At 36.6% G+C, this 21,530-nt stretch overlaps 1 protein-coding gene across 2 annotated transcripts in view; it reads right to left on the reverse strand.

The window, feature by feature from the left end:
- The window catches only part of GFPT1 (glutamine--fructose-6-phosphate transaminase 1), a 61,373-nt gene that overhangs the window by 35,828 nt on the left and 4,015 nt on the right, over positions 1 to 21,530 (reverse strand). Inside the window, exons 2-6 of one of the 2 annotated variants that reach the window (XM_043468979.1) lie at positions 14,766 to 14,873; positions 13,002 to 13,109; positions 7,281 to 7,406; positions 1,426 to 1,484; positions 353 to 487 (exon numbers count right to left, since the gene is read on the reverse strand). In XM_043468979.1, coding sequence (XP_043324914.1) covers positions 353 to 487; positions 1,426 to 1,484; positions 7,281 to 7,406; positions 13,002 to 13,109; positions 14,766 to 14,873 — 536 coding nt within the window. Of the gene's footprint in view, positions 1 to 352; positions 488 to 1,425; positions 1,485 to 7,280; positions 7,407 to 12,996; positions 13,110 to 14,765; positions 14,874 to 21,530 lie in introns of those variants that run through there. The other variant, XM_043468980.1, reaches the window with a different exon arrangement.

Raw genomic sequence — 21,530 nt, forward strand, 5'->3', positions numbered from 1 at the left:
ACTAGGAAGAACATTTGAATGAGCAGGAAGTGAGAAAGTGATGAATCCCCAACTTATGTACTATATACATGCTTGTGTGTGGTATGTATGGGTTTGTGTATGAGTATGCAGTTTGTCGACAAACTCTTTACATTTAGACTATTTTTCATTCCCATGACACTGAACTATAGTGAAACAAGTAAAATCATTAAAGCAGTCTCAAAATTATTCAAATTGAACAGTTTTGTATATATGGAGGAATAAAAGCAAAAAATACTTAAAAAATTGGCTAGTTCCTACTTATCATATTTTAAGAGTTTATTTATTGTGATTAACATTGGCAATAACTATCTTTAAAAGTGTGGTTTAATACCAATTGTTGGATGACTCTCTCCACCAAGGTAGTAAAACTTATATCTTGACTTTCCCGATTGTCATACATGTACTTAACAAGCTTGGCAATTGTCTCTGTGTCTGTTTCAGACTCAAAGTCATAGCCTTTACTTTCCTGTAATTAGAAAGGAAAAAAAAATTGACACATTTAAGGAAATATTCTTAGAATATAAATCTTTTCTACCTAATTTTTTTCCTCAAAAATCTCATTAGCCAACTTTTAATTTGACCACCATACAACTAATTATACCTACTGTTCAAAATTAAGGTCACCATCTAATTATGTGGAACCCAAAATAGTAAGGTATTCCCTGTGAACAAATACTTATAATTATACAAATCTATATATGACATATATGAATTAAATAAATTTTAAAATAATTAAAATATAATGAAATATGTAACATTCACAAAACATTAATTTCATTATGAACATAATGATTCTTTCTTTAATAATGATATTTCACTATCCAATCCAATGGCCATTAGCTATATGTGGCTGCTTAAATTTACAGTGAAATAATATTTCAAATTTAGTTCCGCATTCATCCCAGCTCCACAGCCACACTTGGACAGGGGCTACCATTCTGGGACAGTACATGTATAGAAAGTTTCCATCATTGCAGAAAAGTTGAACTGGACAGCTCTGCTCAATCACTAATGAAGGTCATCATCATCATCATGACTATGTAGTACATAGCTATTTAGGGCATAGAGCTTTCATTCAACCTGTCTTAAGTCTTCTGACACTCTAGAAACTTTTAAAAATTACAAACAAGGTCTCTCACAATGCAAAAGAGACCCTTCCAAATTCTAATTTTATTGAAGCTTTTATTTATAATAAAGCCAAATAATTATTTCTTTTTCATATAAGAAACAAAAAAGTTCCACTGTCAACAAAAGAAAAGTCCAATAAACCACCATACCCTATAACTGTCGTAGGAATTATTTAATCATATCCAGATAGGATTTACTGCACATCCCAAACAACCTCAATGCTCTCATCAGAAATATTCTCAAAGACTGGTGGTCTTTTTAGGTCACTTTACTTACCAGAAACTTTTTCAAGTCCTTGTAGTTGGTGATGATTCCATTGTGAATAACAATAAATTCTAAAAAGAGATAAAATCACTGATGACCAAAAAATTATAGGTCTAATAAACACAATAAATTGCCATTACTATTAATAGATTTTTTTCTCAAGTCAAAAAATTTGTAACACACTGTACTTCCAGGTGTAATCAAGTATTATCCAGTTTTCATCATCAGATTACCTTCAGGTAGATCAGCAGCATAGTCCATGTGTAAAAGCACACAGTGCTTAGATGTGGGTATAACAAATTAACAGAATAAACTGGAGTTTAGAGGCATCAACTTCAGTTGTGGCTAAAATACCAGTCCAATGTCATCACGCAAAAGCAGCATGTTCCTGGGCCAGTTTCTTCCATTTGCAAAATGAAAGGGTTGAACTAACTATATTCTCACTTCTTTGTTCATTCATTCTTATGCATAAAACAATCCAAAGTTTAAAGAGAAAGGCTTTATCCAGTTTATACTAAATGAGTTCAAAACTAAAGTTATAGAACTCAGCAAGAAAAAAAAACAGTTATTCAGTTCCATAGTTTATTTACCTGAGGTTACAGAAAATTCTGAGATCAAATACAGATGATAGTGGGATAATTCTCATTCATATTTTTGATTAACTTTCAAAAATGTTAAAAATGTGAAATCAAGAGTTGACAACACTATTTTTAGCCACTTAGAGTGTATGTAAAGACTATTACTGTGTATTTATTATTCAAAGTTCATGTAAGTCAGGAGAGAAGTTACTACTCAATTCAATTTTATATCAAATTATCAAAATTTTATTTTGATAACATTTGATAACTATGAAAATATATTTAAAGATCTAATATTCTGGTCTTACATTAAATGAGCTTGAACTGAATGCACTACAAATCAAATGATAAAATAAACATGTCACTTGATTAAGATACCACAAAATAATACTATAAAAACTTTAAAAAAATTTTAATGCTAGAACACAGAGAATCATAAATAGCTGATATAAAGCCTGAAGTTAAGGCCAAATTCTCAAAATATAATCATAGATATACATTTTCAGGAATCTTTTATAAAGATTGTCAGTGTTAAAAATTTCAGCTGTTAGCTTTCTAATCCAATCCAATAATTACGTGAAGTATGAAAAACCTAGAAAAGGTGGCTTCTGAATTAAATTACAAAATCTTACCTCAAAGGGATATACATACACACATACATATGTATATTTGTACATATATACATATGTATGTATTCGCTTATTTTTAAAAACCATGAAAGAACTGACACTAAAAATTTTGTTAAATGCTTATATACAGGAAGAGATGAAATAAGGAAGAGGAAATAAGATAGAAGCTAGACTTATTTTAGTATGTCTTTTTTACAGGTGTGACCTCAGAGAACTATGCAAATATTTTACATAAAAGCTGTTTAAGAAAATCCCTAAAATTCAAAATAAAATACATCAACAGAATGCAGTACCCAGCTAGCAGCACAACCATGTACAGAAGGATTAGTCCAAGTGACTCCAAAATACAGTAATTTGATTATACATCCCTAGAGAGATATCCCTTAAGTACAAAAGAAAGTAACAAAAGACAATAAATATACTGTTGTGGCAGTGTTGGCATTATGATTCTGTTGTACATGTATCATTTCATAGATCATATAAGTATGTTGCTGGTGTTAAGAACTAAGTTTTTAAGTGTTATTGACAGGAAACATATAAATCAATGAGGTAAAATAAAAACCGTATAGCCCTGGATTAGTGTAAAATTATCTGAATTTTCTCTTTAAATTATGCATGTACACATGGACACACACACTCTGCCCACTGAAAAGGCCTAGATGCAATAAGCACTTCCCTGGTTTATAGTCTTTTTTTTTTGGAGCACAAATATATAAGAAAAAAATATATATAAGTGTTAGTAGCTTGAACTAACAGAAGTTTTAAAAGGTGCCCATTTACTATCAAGAAGCCTCATAACAGAAATGTATCTCAGGCTTCCAAGACTGCAGAAAATAAGCAGGATGGGATGGAGATTATTTCTTGTGTTTAACAGAAAATTCCAAGAATAAAGTTTAAAATTTAAAGAATTAATTGCTAGCCTAGCACTTTATAAAACTGCACTTATTTGGGGAAAAAAACTGTTTTGTTTCAGTGACGGTTTCATCTTTATTTCTTTCAGCTGGGTAGGAAATTTAAAAATGTGTTTTCTTGAGTTTTCCACGTTCTGAATACATGTTTCAGTAGGCTGCCATCCATTAAGCCTGCAGGAGTCCTCCTGGGTATTTCTGAATTGTGTTGCGTACACGTGTGTCTGAGAGCTCAGACAGCTTGTCTTCTTACAGTACTTAGTTGTTTGCTCTTTTGTTAGATAAAATATTAGCAATGTATCCTTTCATACTCCCTGACATCAAACCCATTGAAATTTAAAATCGTTGTCAAACAGATGATTTTAGAACTTGGAAGGTGGTAGTTAAAAAAAAAAATTCTTGCACAAACCATCTACTCCATAAGCACAGGCCTGTGAACCTTTCCCTCACAACTCTACATTTCTACTTCAAGTAACCGACCTTTCAACCCTACCCATTTAGAGGAACAAACCAACCATGAAAAGGGGGTACGTAGTTTACCCTCATCTTCTACCTTTAGTTCTGTCACATGAAAAAATCTCATTCTGCCCCCGTATCCTTCTCAAATCTTCACAAGGAGGAACGTTCCCTTCTAGAGCTATCTGCACTCCTCAGATTTGCTGTGTATGTGGTGCAGACTCACAGCAGAGAGGAGGGTGAGTGACAGGAGGACTCAGGTAGATTCTATGGCACTTTCCTCCACATACAATGGCAGGCTTCCCCACAGCCCTCTCCTGAGCAGATGACTCAACCCATCCTGGCTCCTCATTCAGAGAGTTTGTCACTGAGGAAGAAGACTCACAGATGCCTTAAGTTATTCAAACTTGGGTGGCTCTCTAGTATGACTAAATGACATGGGAACAATCCGTCTCTAAATAAACACTTCCTTCTAGAGATGCCTCTGCTCATCTGTTTCTATGCTGCATCCATTTTTCCAGGTTCAGTGGTAGAATGTGGCCCTCTAGTTCCTGCTGGGGCTTACTTGAAGCAGTAAGTGAATCCTTCTCCCATAATTTCACAGTACTTGTGATTTCAGACATCAGTTCAGATGGCTTACACTTTGTCAGCCTTCACCAATGCCTTAGTTCATTTTTAGATTTTGTTGTTGTTTTTAATTTTCTGGCTGAGCTGGGTTTTCACTGTTGCTCAGGCTTTTCTGTAGTTGCAGTGAAAGGGGGGCTACTTTCTGGGTGCAGTGCACAGGGTTCTCCTTGCAGCGGCTTCTCTCACCGTGGAGCGCGGGCCCTAGAGCACATGCACTCAGCCGTTGTGGCGCACAGGCTTAGCTGCCTGGGGGCACGTGGGAGCTTCCCAGACTAGGGATCAAACCTGTATCCCCGCACTGCAAGGTGAGTTCTCAACCACCGGACTACCAGGGAGGCCCACGCCTTAATTCTTGACGCTATAAGGTGGAACTATCAATGAGATCACATAAGCTACTGTTGGACAAATTTATAAGACAAAAATTCATTACATATTTCTCGACTGTCAGAACTGAGCAGTGTGATGTAGGCTCTGAAGGAATAACGGTAATTCTGGAGGAATAATGGTAATAAGTTATCTGGGTATCCAAGTGTTTGAAAGACCTCTCTGGAAATACAAATATACAATAAAGAGAGAAGACAATTATCAGGGAGGGTGCTTATTACATAGTTTAATTTGGATCTGATTATTCTCCTACTGCAGAGGAAAGAGTACTTTCAACAGAACATCTGCATACTAAGAGGTAGTATACCAATTAGCAAAACTAAATCAAGCTTTCTGTATTCTGGGAAAAAACTCAGACTTTTTTTTTTTAGAAACTAGATACTCTTTTCTATCTAGTTTGCTTTGCTGTGCTTAAGTCACTTCAGTCATGTCTGACTCTTTGCGACCCCAAGGACTGTAGCCCACCAGGCTCCTCAGTCCATGGAATTCTCCAGGCAAGAATACTACAGTGGATTGCCATGCCCTCCTCCAGGGGATCTTCCCCATCCAGGGATCGAACCCATGTCTCTACGTCTATCTGCATTGGCAGGTGGGTTCTTTACCACTAGCGCCACCTGGGAAGCACCCCCTTTTCTAGTGTACTGAATTTTAAAAACTGAAGCTCTCACATTTTTTAAAGGCCTTTTTTACATCAAGTAGAATTTCTAACTTACAGGTCTATATAGAAACCAATCTGAAAAAAAAAAAAAAAGAAACCAATCTGAACTGGACAAACTATGGATTCAACATGCAGATGAGATTTCCTCCTATGGTTACCCTGATACCCACACTCAAAAGCAGCCTATAACAAACTGCTTCAAAATCTTTCTGAAATCATAATAGTGCAGCAAAACCACAAGTAAACAACTGCCTGTTAACCTGTTATTTCAAATACTGATTGAAAAACCAACAGGCATTTTTTTGTGCAACTTTTTAAAACACTATAAGTTGAAATATCAAACACGCACAGAACTATTCCTTCACGGAAGGCAAGAAACTGCCAGCACATCACATGGGAAGCCATTCTTAGTAGTGTTGGCTATAAAAGTGGGCCTCCTCCAGGGTCTGGCTGATGTGGAAGTAACAGCCTTGGCACAGCATGGACTGCTCGGCACAGGCTGGGGGTGCTTTGGGCTGGACTGGCGATGAGGTGGTTTAAGCTGCTTTCAAGCCCACTGGCCCTGTCTAGGTTACTGATGCTGTTGCCATTGCTGCTCCCACCACTAACACTGCTGGAAGACTCTGTGTCCCAGGAGTTATGAAAGACAAGGTTTCTACTACTCCTTTGGTGGTCTTCTTCAATGTTTTCCTTCTCCTTTTCCTGCAGCAAAGGTGCTCACCCAGTGCAGCTGGCAGAGGGGAGTAACAAGGCCCCAGGAGAAGAGGGAACAGAGAGGGCTGTGTTTCAGCGGTTGCCACGCCCACTCCCTCAGGCCGCAGCTCCCACTGTAAGTGGTACCCCTACTTCCACCATCTGCTCCACACCCACCACCACAGCCACTGTGATACCCAGGCTTAGAGTCTTTATTGTTTCCACTGAAAGGAACTAGGGTTCCTTAGAAAGTTGGCTGATTTCAAGTTTGGGGCAGGATTAGAAAACCTGCCATATCTTCAAATACCAAAATAACAAAGACTACTGGACCTACTTGGATCACATCAAAAGTACTCAGGAGTCAACCTGAAGAAGCTCCCAGTGACTAAAGATAATTTTGTGCATCAATACAGAGAACTACTTCAGTGTTTTGAAACAAAATATTTCAAACCCATGAATTTATAATAACAATGAAGAAATCTGTTCATCTTGGACCATTAGAACCACTTCATTTGAAAAATGGTAAATAAAGGGGGGAAAATTAAACATTTATCCTGCCTTTCTTAGACAATCTGTACATCTGGGCAATCAATCTGTTAACATGGAGAAACTTCTCTTTATAGAAGTATTTAGACATAGAAAATCATGAATCATGTGAAATGATACCACAAGATGCATACCATTAGCAAGATTTAGACTGTAGCAAACTCAATAGTACAAATAACAGAGTAAACTGCAAGGAAGAAAGGAGAGAAAAGGAGAAGTCTCTTCGGAGACAAATCAATCTGCTACATCCTTACTTTTTAGAAACACACACTTACATAATTACAGATTAATTGCTATGATATCCAGTTAGCTGTGATATATGTATCTACGTGCTACCTACTGGCTTCCAAAATACAAACATTCCAAAGTGTGTACAATCCGTCCATACCATTATTTTTATCAGACCGCTGGGGATGGCTATTGACAGGATTCGGTTCACCATGCGTTGCCCAACGGGTATGAGCTATTCCAAGGTGTACATCAAATTCTATATCCAAATCCATATCTTGTTGTTCTGAAGAAGATAAAATAAAAAATTCCAATATTAAATCAAACTGTAGGGACAATGCTATAAGCTGTATTTAAATTATTACAGTCTTATTCATCTGGAATATACAATTATTAAAACTGAAGATCAGGCTTATTCAAACAGTAATTAAAAGACTTAGAGGAGTTAATGCAGCTGAAACATTTAGGGTAAATGGTTCCAATAACCCCAGAAGTATGTACAAAGAGATAAAGCAAATGTGACAAAATGTTGACAACTGGTAAAAACAGATGAAGTATATGGATGATTAATGTACTATTCTTTCCATTTTTCTACAAATTTGACAATTTTCACACTTATGGTCAAAAAGAGTTAATGTGATCTTTAAAAATCTCATTTAATCCTTTCTTTGAAAAAAAATTAGTATCATTTTAATTAGTATATTAAAAGAAATTCGTTTTCTCAGTGCCACACAGCCTTATGAACCACAGTGTCTTTGGTCCCCAGTAAATGGCCCGTATCTCAAACCATAAACTGCAAGTATGAAGAGTTTCCAAAATCAAAGAACAGTCCTTGAGAACAAAGCAACACTATGAAAGCATGAGGTTACAGGCTCGTGTTCCTGTTTTAAAAAGCACATACTCTAATTCCTTCTCCCTATGAACTCTTTTTGCTTCTTCCAGGGGAAAGAAATAAAAAAAAAAGAGTTCTAGTATTTATTAAGAATGTCCCCTTTTTAATTGCCTACATACAAAATTCATTTGGCTAAGGAAGCAGATAACAAAGCTTATCAAATTAGGTCGACATTAAGAGCAAACTGCTGAGAAGTCTGAACAGGAAAGTCCATGCAGTTTCATATATAGTCTTTGTGGGTTTTATCCTGGCTAATCAAAGGTCATTCTAAAATACAAATATGATCAAGAAACAATGCTTAAAATCCTTGAATAGACTTCCAATTACTTAAAATGTGGTTTGCATCCCTAGTTACCCATATGAATCATCCTAAACCTGGTCAGGGATTTATACATAGATTCTCAAATTCTAACATCAACTCAAGAACTATTTTCTCACAAGATAAAGCCCCAACACCTTTTCACGATATACAAGGCCCTTCACCATCTGGCCCCCACCTACCTTTTCCATCCCCTTTCCATCCTCATCTCCCAACCCTCTCCAGTCATTCCTCAAAGCTCTCAATGCACCTGTTACAAAGAATAACAGCTAACATTTATGGAGAACTTACCCTGTGTGAGGTACTACAGACACCTCCTCACTCTATTCCTATCACTCTGACCAGCATCTCTACACTGGACTACTAAACAGAATCCTAACTGGTGCCCCTGTGTCCAGCCTTCCTTCTGCACAATCTAGCCAAAGTGATCCATTCAAAGAAGAAGTTAGATCACGTCACTCCCTATGCAAAATGTTCCAATGGCTTCCCAGCAAACAGCAAAATCCATTGTTCTCAAGACCCTCTGTGCCCTAACCATCAGCCTCCTCTCTAGCCTCATCTCCTGAACTCTACTCCTCACTTACTGAGCTCTAGCCCCACTGACTTCCAGCTGCAAGCAGGCTAAGCCCACACAATCTATGCACTTGGTGTTCCCTCTGCCTAGAATTCCCTCATACAGACAATCACATGATCTCTGCTCAAATGTCACCTCTACCATACTTGTCCTTTATAGCACTGACCTCTACCTGATATTATGTATTTATTTGTTGTCTGGCTCTCTCACTGGACAGTAAGCTCCATCTGGGCATAGACTTTGCTTATCTTGTTCTCTGTCCTCAGGGCCTAGAACAATGGCTGGTATACAACAAGTACTCAATAGATATTCATTCTGTTACTGAATCCTCACAATACAATTACGTACTATTAGGTATAACTGTCCCCATTTTATAGATGAAGAAACAGGCTCACAAGGTCATAAAACCTGCCCTAGGTCATAGCTATAGGAAGCAGAGAGAGAATTTGAAGCCAAGACTGGCTGCCTTCAGAGCCTAAGACTAAAACCACAGTGTACACTCTGCTGTACTATTACAACATTGGACATGTTGTCAACCCGGCTTCCACCAGAATTTAAGTTCTACAAAGAGGAGGAGTTTGTCTTATTATCTTTGAATACTAAGCACTAAGCTATAAAGAGCAGATACTCAAATTTTTGTTGGCTAGCTCAATCAACCAATGGAGAAAAATCATCAATGTCTTTTCCGATTTAATGGTGTTCTAAATAATTAAGGCAATCTGATAAATGACCTCCAGAAAAGTAAGGATCACCATTTATTACTACTTAACAGGCCAATACAAGCAATGAAAACATGTAACTAGCTTTTTTGGATTAACATTAACTGTAATTGAAAGCAGTATGTTCCCCCCACACACTGGCAAGAGAAAGTACATCAGAGAAAGTAAAAAGCATCTATAAAATGAATCCATTTCAAACTCAAGGTAATTACCATACCTAGTACACTGTTGCCAAAGGAACTTTATTTAAGGTCTAATAAGAAAACAATCATTGCTACAACAATACAAATTCCCCACAAGTAGTATTTTCAGGTTTTACAGATTAATCATGGTTCCAATCCTGACTGTTTCTATTCACTGTTCTATCCACTCTAAAGCCCCTCATTAAACCTTAAGTCTAGATATCATTACAATCAATTTTCTCTCCCCCCTACACCCCAAGCTACCAAGCAACGTTGACAGTCACAAAATTCTGTTAATTGAGTCTATTTCAAGTTCATAGTAATTACCAAGCCTATTTCACTGCTGCCATTTAAGGAACATGTACCCATTTTCCTTATTAATTAAACTGAGAGAGCGCTCATTTAATTCCCAAACAGTTCATGACATCTTTTATACTCTCCTTAAGACTCAATTCTATGTAGTCCCTCAATCTCTACCTTACTCAGCTTTCTTTCACCTCATAACTGTTTAAATCAGCTTTTCTTCTGCCCTCAGCCCCTAGGAAAGCTAACTCCCGGCCTGTGCCCACCTCTCTGAGCTGGAGCGCCGCCATCACTTCCTTTCTTGCATCTTCTCTCTTCCCCCCACACTCACCCCTGAGGCTTTGTTCTCTGTGTACCTTTTCTCAGGTGTCGTCTTTCTTTTTTTAATAGTCCAAACATATTTACTTTGCTGGTAATAACGAAACATCTAAATACCTACACCCAGAGCACAAATGTTAACATATTAATATAACCATTTGTGCTTTACAGCTTTAAGATATAAAATACTAAAAAAATCTTTAGTTGTCACGATCTAGGATAGCAATCCTCTGCCTTTCCTCTGCTCCCAAACCTCACTGGTTTTACTGTTGACACCATCTAAAGTCAGTACCTGCTCCTCTGAGCTTCAATTTCCTCATCTGCAATGAGGAAGATAATTTTAGCTACTCCATAGTTACAACGAAGACTATGCAGAAGGCATTCAGTCAAGCGTCTGGGACACAGAAAGCAACAAATGTCAGCAAGTATTATCAAAGTCAGACGCTACCAATAACCAGTCTAATGACCTTCTTTAAGATGTCTTCCTTCCCTTTCATCTTAAGAGGTTAAACACTAACACTTGCTGGCAATAACAAAATAAACACCACAAATATCCAAACAACACACTCCAAATTAACAAATGTTAATTTCTAGCCATTTATGCTTTAGATCTCTTTGAGTCCTGAAATGTTAAAATAAAATTTAAAAAAATGCAATTGGTGCCTCCTTTATACCCTACTTCATTCCTTTCCTCCCCAAAAGAGTCACAAGAGCTTTCCCACCTGTGCCTTCAAACTTCTATTGTGCTAACACAGCTATAAATTATAGTGTTCTTTTTTTTAATAGCACAATACTGTACATACCCTTCCACATGTTTTGTTTTGGTTTTTTTTTTTCACTCCAATATTCGGTTCTCAGAAAGCAGAGTCAGATCTGGTACACACCTTCCAAAGCTAAATATGGTCATTCACTGTCACATACAACGTATTCTCCCACTCCCTTGCTGGTGGACCCTGAGGCTGCTTCTAAACTTTGCTGCAATGCCATCTTACTGTCATGTCTCCGAGTGGAAGTGCCTGGCCATAAGGGACAGGCATCTCCCATTTAGACAGTGCCAGACTGCTCTCCCAAGCGACTCATCAGGTACAAATTCGCCAGCTCTGTCTCCAAGTGACCATTCCAGAAAAAGGATCACTTTCCTGCAGGAAGGATCATGCTTCAATATGACGACATTCAGAGATGGTGATTCTGGTCACCATCTTCCCTTCCAGCCTCCCATACTCACTGACCAACAATGAAGCTTTAAAAGGTATCTACCATTCCATCAAACTTGCCTTCTCTATTCTTACTTTTACCCAAGCTAATCTACTCAGAAGGTCCTCCCTTCTCACCTTTACTGCCCAAATATAATTAGCAGCCAATCCCTACATATTCTTAGCCTCTCCAACTTGTGGGAACTAGCTCTCTCTGAAACTGAAACCAATCCGTTTGTTCTCTCCTATAAAACCTACTATATTCAAACTGGTAAACAGGATGCAGTACACATAGTAGATTAAATATTTATAACCAAGTTTTTGAAGTGTAGCTGTTTGCGTGTCTGCTTTATTTCAAGCTAACCTTATCCACAACAGATTCAAAATAAATACTGTCAATTTGTTAAACGAGTACAGCTGGCCCTTGAACAACACAGGGGTTAGGGGTGCTGACTCAGTGAGCAGTCAAAAACCTACGTGTAACTTATAGCCAGCTTCTGGGTCCAAGGTTCCACCTCCACAGATTTAATCAACCATGGATGGTATAGCACTGTAGTATTTACAACTGGAAAAAAAAATGTCCATATAAATGAATCTACACAGTTCACATCCATGTTGTTCAAGCATCAACTGCGCCACAAAGCTGAATGTTTGGCTTATGCAAGAGTTAACGATGACTAAGTCCACTGTTCTCCTCTTTCACCTATACCCCTTTACAATGATAACGACGGCCCATTTGAGCGGGTATATAAAAAAACCTACTGTTTCCTGGGTTTTGTGGAAGATTTTTGTTTTGTTTTGTTTTTTGGAAGATTTTTTAATATGTTTTTTCAATCAATTTACTTCAAAGTATTTGCTTTCAAGTTTTCTGTGAAAAAATAAAATGTATATGCATAAAATAATAAATACTGTAAAGTATGCCCTATATGATGGAACATGTACCTCTGGCAACTACTTTATGCTCGGGAAGTAAGAAAATCACGAGGTAAAAATATGATAGTTACCTGATTGTATCAGACCTACTGTAAGGTGCAACAGCCAGACTGATGATATATCCAAACTTAGCATTTTAGTCCAAAGTGAAGCCAACCACCAAGTGAAGCCATGTGAATAAGGGCACTGTCAAAAATACTTTTTGTCTTATGAATGTCCCTTCCTCAGGAATGATGGCTATTTCCCTCCCTAGTTAATACCATTTCTGAAACTAAGGTACATTAAAAGCAGTACAAACAATATCAAAACTACTTTTCTTCCCTCCCTTCAACTTTAAGAATCACTATTCTTCAAATGGGCCCCAAAATATGGGAGGAAAAATAATTTGCTAAGGAAGGGAGAAGGAAGAAAAGAGGAGGGGGGACAAAAAACAAACTAAGTACATTACTGTGAACTTCTTCATCCAGTGCCTTGACTTTTCCTTTCTTCTTAATGAGCTGGATTTTGCAGGCATTGGCTTCCCAATCTTTATCATTGCCTCCGTCAATTCCCACACCTGAATCATTCAGAGGTAGAAAAGCAAGATTTAGAAATTGGCTACCACTTAGAAACTATGACCATAAGGCAGAACTTATAAGTGAAAAATAAATTTTTTTCATCTAATTAATTCATTTACTTACCAATTCAAAATTTACTGAAAATGTACTATATGTCAAGAACCATGATAGAGACAAAAATGAAGAAAATTCAGTTCCTATTCTCCAATTTGCCAAGAGAAGACAGACAAGGAAAAAATAATTACCATACAGTGTGGTTTTAATATGTTATGTGGCTATAATAAAAGTACTACAGGTTGCAACTGCAGCACAATGGAGATACACAGAAGACTGGCACCACCTCAGAAGCAGGGTAAGGAAGGGATGTCAGGACACACAGCTCTCAAGATTCTACTAAAGTTCCTACAGAATTTGAAAAAGTTACTCTAGAGGTACCATTAAAGGTAGGTCACTTAAAATAAGTAATAGGTGAAAGAAAAGCAGCTGCCAAAGCAGACAAAAAAGAAATAATCATCAAGTTAGGAAGAGAATGAGAAGGTATGTTGTCAGAGGTGAAGGAAAGAGAGAATCTGAAAAACAAAGGAGTTGAGGAATTGACTTTCCATTATTCGAGGAAGAGTCAAGGAAGATAAATGCCCATTACCTAGGGCAATGTTGAGTGTACACTAAAGAGTTAATATGGCAGGCCCAAGACTGCTATCTTAGAAAGGCCTGCTTGCAAAGCTGGCCCTTGGCTGGCATCTGTGAACTTGAATGTTAAGAGGGTTCCCACCATGTTAACTGATTAAGAATGGCTTACTGCACTTATACTGTTGGAGCAAACAATGTGGCTTCTGCTGAACATGCACTTCCCTTCGAAGAGCCTGAAATGTTGGTACATGTTAGGCACCAGGTATCTACACGACCAGCCCACAGAGTTAGTAATGAGCTTCCCTGGTACACATTTTACACATGTTGTCCAACTCGCTGTGGGAATCAAGCATGTGTGGGGACTCCACAGGGACAGAATTCTGAAGCTTATGTCTGGCTTCCTCCAGACTTCGCCCCATGCACCTTTTCTCTTTGTTAATTTTGCTTTTTATTCTTTTGCTATAATAAACTATAGCCATGAGTACAACTATATGCTGAATGCTCCGAGGGAATCACTGAAACCGGAGATGGTCTTGGGGAGCCAGATATGATTAAGGGAAGGAGTTGGAGTAGAACATAAAGTTGACAAAAAAAAAAAAAAACGTTCTTTGCTTTGTCATTTATGTTAAGACATAATCTTGGGCAAGATCACATGCCAGAAGCATGGAATCCATGGAGAAAAAGAAATTAAAAGTTATAGGAAAGAAAAAAAAATTTCCAGAGTAAGGTCTTCAAAAACTCTGTTCTAAAATGAAAATGTCCCCAGTAACTTGTTTTTTACAGTAACATTCTTAGCACAAGAAGAGACCCATAAGAAGCAATACTCTACATAAATGGTAATGTTGTTGAAATTGAATGAACAAACCCTTTAAATACGATAAAAAACAAAAATTCTTCAGATTTTAGATTTACCAGAAACAACAAAATGGATATTATTAAAAAGTCTAGTAACTGAAAACAAAAAACACTTTTTATTGAGAGTCAAGATATCATGCAACACCCGTAACATTTTTTAAAGGAAATACCAGCAGAATCGTATCCTCTGTACTCCAATCGCTGAAGGCCTTTGATTAGCGTCTCCAAAATTTCTCGTCTTGTGCGAGGAACATGGTAGTTTAAGTAAGCAAATATACCTGCAAATAAACAAATTTAATTAATAGAAAATTCTGACTAGAGAATCAAAATTGGCATAGTTATAATATATATATTGCATAATAATGTATAAGATGTGCAAAAAAGGTGAAGCTTGAGTTTATCTTTGAAAACAAAAGAAATCTTCACTTCATTTTTTAAAATTTATTTATTCTACTTTACAATATTGTATTGGTTTTGCCATACGAAATCTCCACTTCAAATTGTTCAAAGGCAGTGAAATTTTTTCAAAGCGGAAATTCTTACACATATAAAGAAGACTGAAGCAAATATGTTTAGTTTTTCAAAGAAGTTTATAAGACTGGTGACTTACCTTCATCATTGACATTTTATCAACTAAAATTTATTTTTCAAAATTAACCAGCAAATTTGGGATTTATGTTCTATACACTGAGCATTATTTTTAAAGGAAAACATTTTCTGAACTAAATATTTTAAGCAACATATGTACCCTACAAAACTTACACAGACAGAATAATTTTTCTTACTTTCAATGACCATGCTATCAACACATTTAGGAATAAATAACTTATAAATAGCAATGATGTGAAGAATACTCACAATCTAAATCATTTAATCATAAAGAAAAATGGGCTAAAAAGTATGTAATCATCACAGGAGCAACGGTTTCTCACTTGTTCACCAGATTCTAGTAAAGGACAAATAACTATAATACATATTAATAACTCTTGAGAATTCTCACTCTTGAGACAATCAAGACAGCATATTAAAAAGCAGAGACGTTACTTTGTCAACAAAAGTCCGTCTAGTCAAAGCTATGGTTTTTCCAGTAGTCATGTATAGATGTGAGAGTTGGACTATAAAGAAAGCTGAGCACTGAAGAATTGATGCTTTTGAACTGTGGTGTTGGAGAAGACTCTTGAGAGTCCCTTGGACTACAAGGAGATCCAACCAGTTCATCTTAAAGGAAATCAGTCCTGAATATTCATTGGAAGGACTGATGTTGAAGCTGAAACTCCAATACTCTGGCCACCTGATGCGAAGAACTGACTCATTTGAAAAGACCCTGAAGCTGGGAAAGATTGAAGGTGGGAGGAGAAGGGGATGACAGAGGATGAGATGGTTGGATGGCATCACCAACTCGATGGACATGATTCTGAGTAGGCTTCAGGAGTTGGTGATGGACAGGGAAGCCTGGCATGCTGCAGTCCATGGGGTCGCAAAGAGTTGGACACGACTGAGTGACTGAACCTGAACTGAGAATTCATAGAAAAGGAGCGATCATTTGGAAAAGCAAAACTATAAACAAAGGGACTTGTACAACATAAACTGATCCAGTAAAGTGGCAGGAGAACAAAGGTAAAGGAAATCCACATTTTAGGAATAGCAGCATGGAAATATTCTGAGGTCTTCCATGATTGTGCTTTGGCCAGCAAGAATATAGCTTAAATGTATAAAAACTGAAAATCAAAATATAAGGAAATATAAATTCAAGTAGCTTACTTATGAAAGAACTTTCCTTTTTCTTAACTATCTTACACTATAATGCCACTGATTCTTAAAGGGATTAATTCTGTGGGGCAGAACTCTGGAATGACCAGCTTTTATTTCATTTGAAAATCTATGTTTCTTTAAAAGTTTGGTCTTATCAAAGAATTTCAGAATACAAAAATATTACATTGTTAATATTTGACCAAAAAAAATCATAACATGTATACCGAACACCATTCTGAGTACAGTGCAATTTTCTCTGAATACCATACCACCCCCCCAAAAAAAAGAAAATCACATTTTAAAACTAAACTCCAAAACAACATGAAACAATTATTTGAGCTTTTCTAAAAAAGGTAGCAGAAGGCCACAATCTTATAGAAATTCTATATTCATTCATATTTTGAAAAATTATAATTGTAAAGATCTATTAATTTATCAGGCACTGTACAAACATCTCACATGCACAGCACCACAACACCACATTAGGTCTGGGGGTTTTGTTGTTACTGCTGTTTCTTTATAAAGTATCTAGAATATGTAAAAACTAAAATAATAACCCAACTGTAAATCAAACTTTTATATGTTCTACCCTTTAACCCCCATGGGTCACTGGCCTTTGATAAAGATTAAACACACAGAAAACTATCATTCCCAAATAAGTATTTGTGTTATCTCATTAATGGACAATACACAAAATATAAATATTTTCCCAAAATAAAACTTTAATATAACTGTGCTAACAGAACACACGTTCTCAACTAGCCTACTCTCCGCCACTGTGATTAGCATCAGCTAAATAATCTGCTAAAGGAGGATACAACCTAATTCAATTAAAAATCATTAACTTATAAAAAAAATTTAAAAAATAAAAATCATTAACTAATATGACATATTACACTGTCAACAATTCTTTGCAGGCTGTGGGCTCTGGAAAGCCTTAAAGAAGTCCAAATCCCAATAATGCAGCACGTTCAGAAAAATTCACTACTAAATCAGCTCTCCCTTAAGAAATGTAATTCCTTCCCTGGCGGTCCAGTGATTAAGACTGCACTTCTAACGCAGGACATGTGGGTTCAATCCATGGTTGGGGAACTAAGATCCTGCGTGTGGTGAAACATGGCCAAAAATTTTTTTATAAATAAAAATAAAAGAAATGTAATTCCTTTTTTCCTGAGATTAATTTTTTTTTATTGAGGTAATACTGAGGCATTTCTTTCTAACTCAGTATAACTTATGAAGTATTTATTTTTTTATTGAGGTAATAAGTTGCATGTATACAACATTATTGGAGAAGGAAATGGCAACCCACTCCAGTACTCCTGCCTGGAAAATTCCATGGATGGAGGAGCCTGGTAGGCTACAGTCCATGGGGTCACAGAGAGTCAGACATGACTGAGCGACATCACTTTCTTTCTTTCTATAGTTTCTTTTGGAGAAGGAAATGGCAACCCACCCCAGTGTTCTTGCCTGGAGAATCCCATGGATGGAGGGGCCTGGTGGGCTGCAGTCTGTGGGGTTGCAAAGAGTCGGACACGATTAAGCAACTAACATACACACACACACACAACATTATATTTCTACTTCTGTATACTTTATACACTCTGTTCTGTGTTTCTACATTCTTGTTTTTGTTTGGTTTGTTCACTTAAAGAAATGTAATTCTGATGGCAAAAAAATAATATATTCAGAGAATTAAAGATGAAATACAATAATCAAATACAAATTTTTAAAACAATTTAAATGTTAATGACAAAAACATTGTTTTTAAGACAAGTTATAGACAGACTCAATACATTTTTTTAAAGAAAATTCAGAGTGATGTCATATTAAATTCACTAATTTCAACACATGTAATTCAACAACATTCAACTTTGATATTTTTCCTAACTTCAATCTCCCTGGTTTACACTGGTTCATTGTGTGGATCCTGAGATCCTAAGTACAATTTTATAGGAAGAGAAATATTCTCTAAACCAATATCTCTCTCCAAACAAACTTAAGGTTTCTTTTATTTGGCTGCGCCAGGTCTTAGTTGCAGCACACAGGATCTCTGACCTTCACTGCAGCATGCAGGATCTTAGTTACCCAACCTGGGATCGAACCTGTGCGCCCGGCAATGGAAGCACAGAGTGTTAACCACTGGACCGCCAGGAAAGTTTCACATAAGTATGTATGTTTTTTAATATTGTCTGTTGATTCCCTATTAGCAATACTAAGATTCACCGCTGCTTTAAGGTAAAGACAACTATATTGCTTAGCCTATGATACTCTGAAAGTGTTCTCATAACAATTTCTAGGCCTTTAGATACTGCCAACACTGAGTTCAAGACATTCATATTTTCTCTTTGTGGTCCATATAAAAATGGTACATTTCCCAATAAGTGGCATCTTAGATTCAATGAAATACCATATATCAATTCCAATTCAAAACCTGCCTTTCTCTCAAGAGAGGAAGCACTACAATTACCAATAATCACTACTGTCACTGTTTTGGTTCACTATTGGAACAAAGTAAAAGAGAAGAGGTAGAATAGAGGAAGTAGTAGGAGCAATATTTCTCCTTGCATAACTAGGCAGAAACTAAAAGGATTAAAAGGATGACACACATAGAGAAATTTTCTAAGATCAAAGTATCAGAGCTGGGAGAAGAAAGTTAGTTATCCAGCATTAGGAAAATGAAAGATAAAGAGGATGAATCTGTTGATTTACACACCAGCCCCTTGAGAGCACAGCTGGCCCACTTGTTCGGGTTAGGGGGTTATCTGTAATCTTGGGGAAAACAGAACCACAAACAATTGCCAATTGGGCATGCAGAGCATATTTACAGCTGTTTACAGGGTAGGTATTCACAACTCAAAATGACAGAGTAGCAATCCCTACTTCAGGTCTTTGATATTTGTCTTGTCAAACCTCACAATAAACAATTCTGCTTAAGGTAACTATAAAAGTCTAAAAACCAACTCTTCACAGCTCTTCAGTAATTGTTCCAATGCCACAAACAGTAGTAGTTGTAAAGAGCACAGGAGATTTTCTACTGCCAAGTCGGCTTGTGTTTCCAAAGTGAAAATTTCTTATTAATGTAATATACCTGGAATAAATATATCCCTAACTGAAGCAAGAGGCTGCACCTACAAGCATCATTCTCAGAAAATGGCAACTTAAATTCAATGACATAAAAGCACTTATAAGCACCTTGTTTAACAAGATATTCAGACATGACCTAGATCACAGACTTGACACACCTGCTTAAAAGCAATCTACTTATAGGCAAAGACTGTTCGATTGTACTGAAATGAAAACACTGCAATTTAGCTGACCAATCAAATTATTAAAGTTTCTATGTCTGGTTTAATATAGGTTCTTATGAACAAAAAATTTTACTTTATGTGAGGCATAATTGACTTGCAACATTATATTAGTTTCAGGAAGAAATTTTGCTCTTCTGTATTTTTTCACTTGACAGCTTCAATATTCTGATGAGAACCTAGACATTGGAGTTTATCAGTATTAAGATCAAATTCCTTCTCCAAATTTTATATTTTCTGAAACAATCCAACCACAATATCACTTGTTTCCTTTTTAAATTTTTTCTTATAACAAGTTACAAATTATCACTAAAGATTCAAATTATACAAATCCTACAGAATGAATTGTAAAAAATCTCTTTTCTACCTCCATACAGGAGATAACTACTGTTAATCCCACACACATTGCACCAAACCTTCAGGTATGAATTTTTCAACATATATAAACTTAGATGTATATGGTGTTAGAGGTTTTTTTAAAAGCATATGAATGTGATAATACACATATTGTTCTGTATTTTTCTCTTAAGATGCTGGAGATCTTTTTATGTCAGTATAACACATCCACCCCAGTCTATTTAATGGCTGCATAATAATAATAGTTCATAATAGAGCTCTCATTTTTTGCCCAGCCATTTACCTATTTATTGAGGCTTTCCTAACTCTTTGTAATTATAAACAATTCTGCAATTAAAGTTATACACACCAACTAGATACTTGCAATAAAAACACAGTCAATACTATAATTATGGAGGCACAGTCTATAGGTAAGATTCCTCTAAAAGATGAAATATTTGAAAGAACATTTTCTACAACCTCAAAAACACAAAGAAAAAATTATATGGAGTGACACAAGAGAAATTTCAATTTCTTGTTAACTGTTCAAAATCTTTTTCCTAGTTACAAAATGCCGGTTGAATTGTCCCCTACTTTGTTGTAAATACTTGTGGCCACTGGAAGGAGCTCCAAAACATTTCTCTCTTGCATATTTAACACCCTGGAACTCAAAGCAGTGTTTAAACCCTGACATCGCTAATTATACACTCCCTCACAGTCTACCTTTGTCATCATCTTTCCTGAGAAAAAGCATGCATTCCTTGCTTGCACACCTTCCAACATTCCATCTCTCCTGCTTCTCTCTGATCAATCACATCAGACCACAATTTTTCATCATCTTGCCAAGTCAGCCTCTCTGGGCCCATTACGCTGTCACCTGTGTCCCTGAGCACTCCTACGGTGAAATCCATCCATTTCAGGTCATCCATCCATCTGAGGTCTACTTTCCTAGAGGCCCTCCCAACTGCTGACCAGTTCTGCTAATTCATTGTTTGTCTAACTTTCAAATCACCCCCAGATATTATGCTAAAGTCTAGAATCTAGACTAACTCTTAAATCCTCATTTTTCTCTTCCCAGCTTCTTTCTCATTTCTGGTAGATTCTTTGCAGAACTGAAGCCTTCCTCTTCATCTTAAGGGTATACTACTTTATAAACTCTTTTATCCTTCCTTATAAACTCAAAATAGAGAAAGATATTCTACACACTATTCGATGAACCAACCTCTCCTACTTGAACAAACCTCTCCTACTTGTAAGTCTTGATAAGTGAGTCCTTGATTTTGTAAATATAGAACTTTTTGTTAACATCAAAATATTATGAGGATCCTACACAACAGTTCAGTAGCTCAGTTGTGTCTGACTCTCTGCAACCCCATGGACTGCAGCACATCAGGCATCCTTGTCCTACACAACAGTGGGTTGAATTTTCATTATCTGATGATCTAGCTCAACTTTCAGTCAATTTAGAGACAATGCTTAGGGTGTGCATCAACCAGTTAACACCTGGTTTTAACTTCACAGCTTACATGTTGGAAATCAACT

The sequence above is a fragment of the Cervus canadensis genome, chromosome 5, assembly GCF_019320065.1.
Source record: "Cervus canadensis isolate Bull #8, Minnesota chromosome 5, ASM1932006v1, whole genome shotgun sequence".
Classification (NCBI taxonomy): Eukaryota; Metazoa; Chordata; class Mammalia; order Artiodactyla; family Cervidae; genus Cervus; species Cervus canadensis.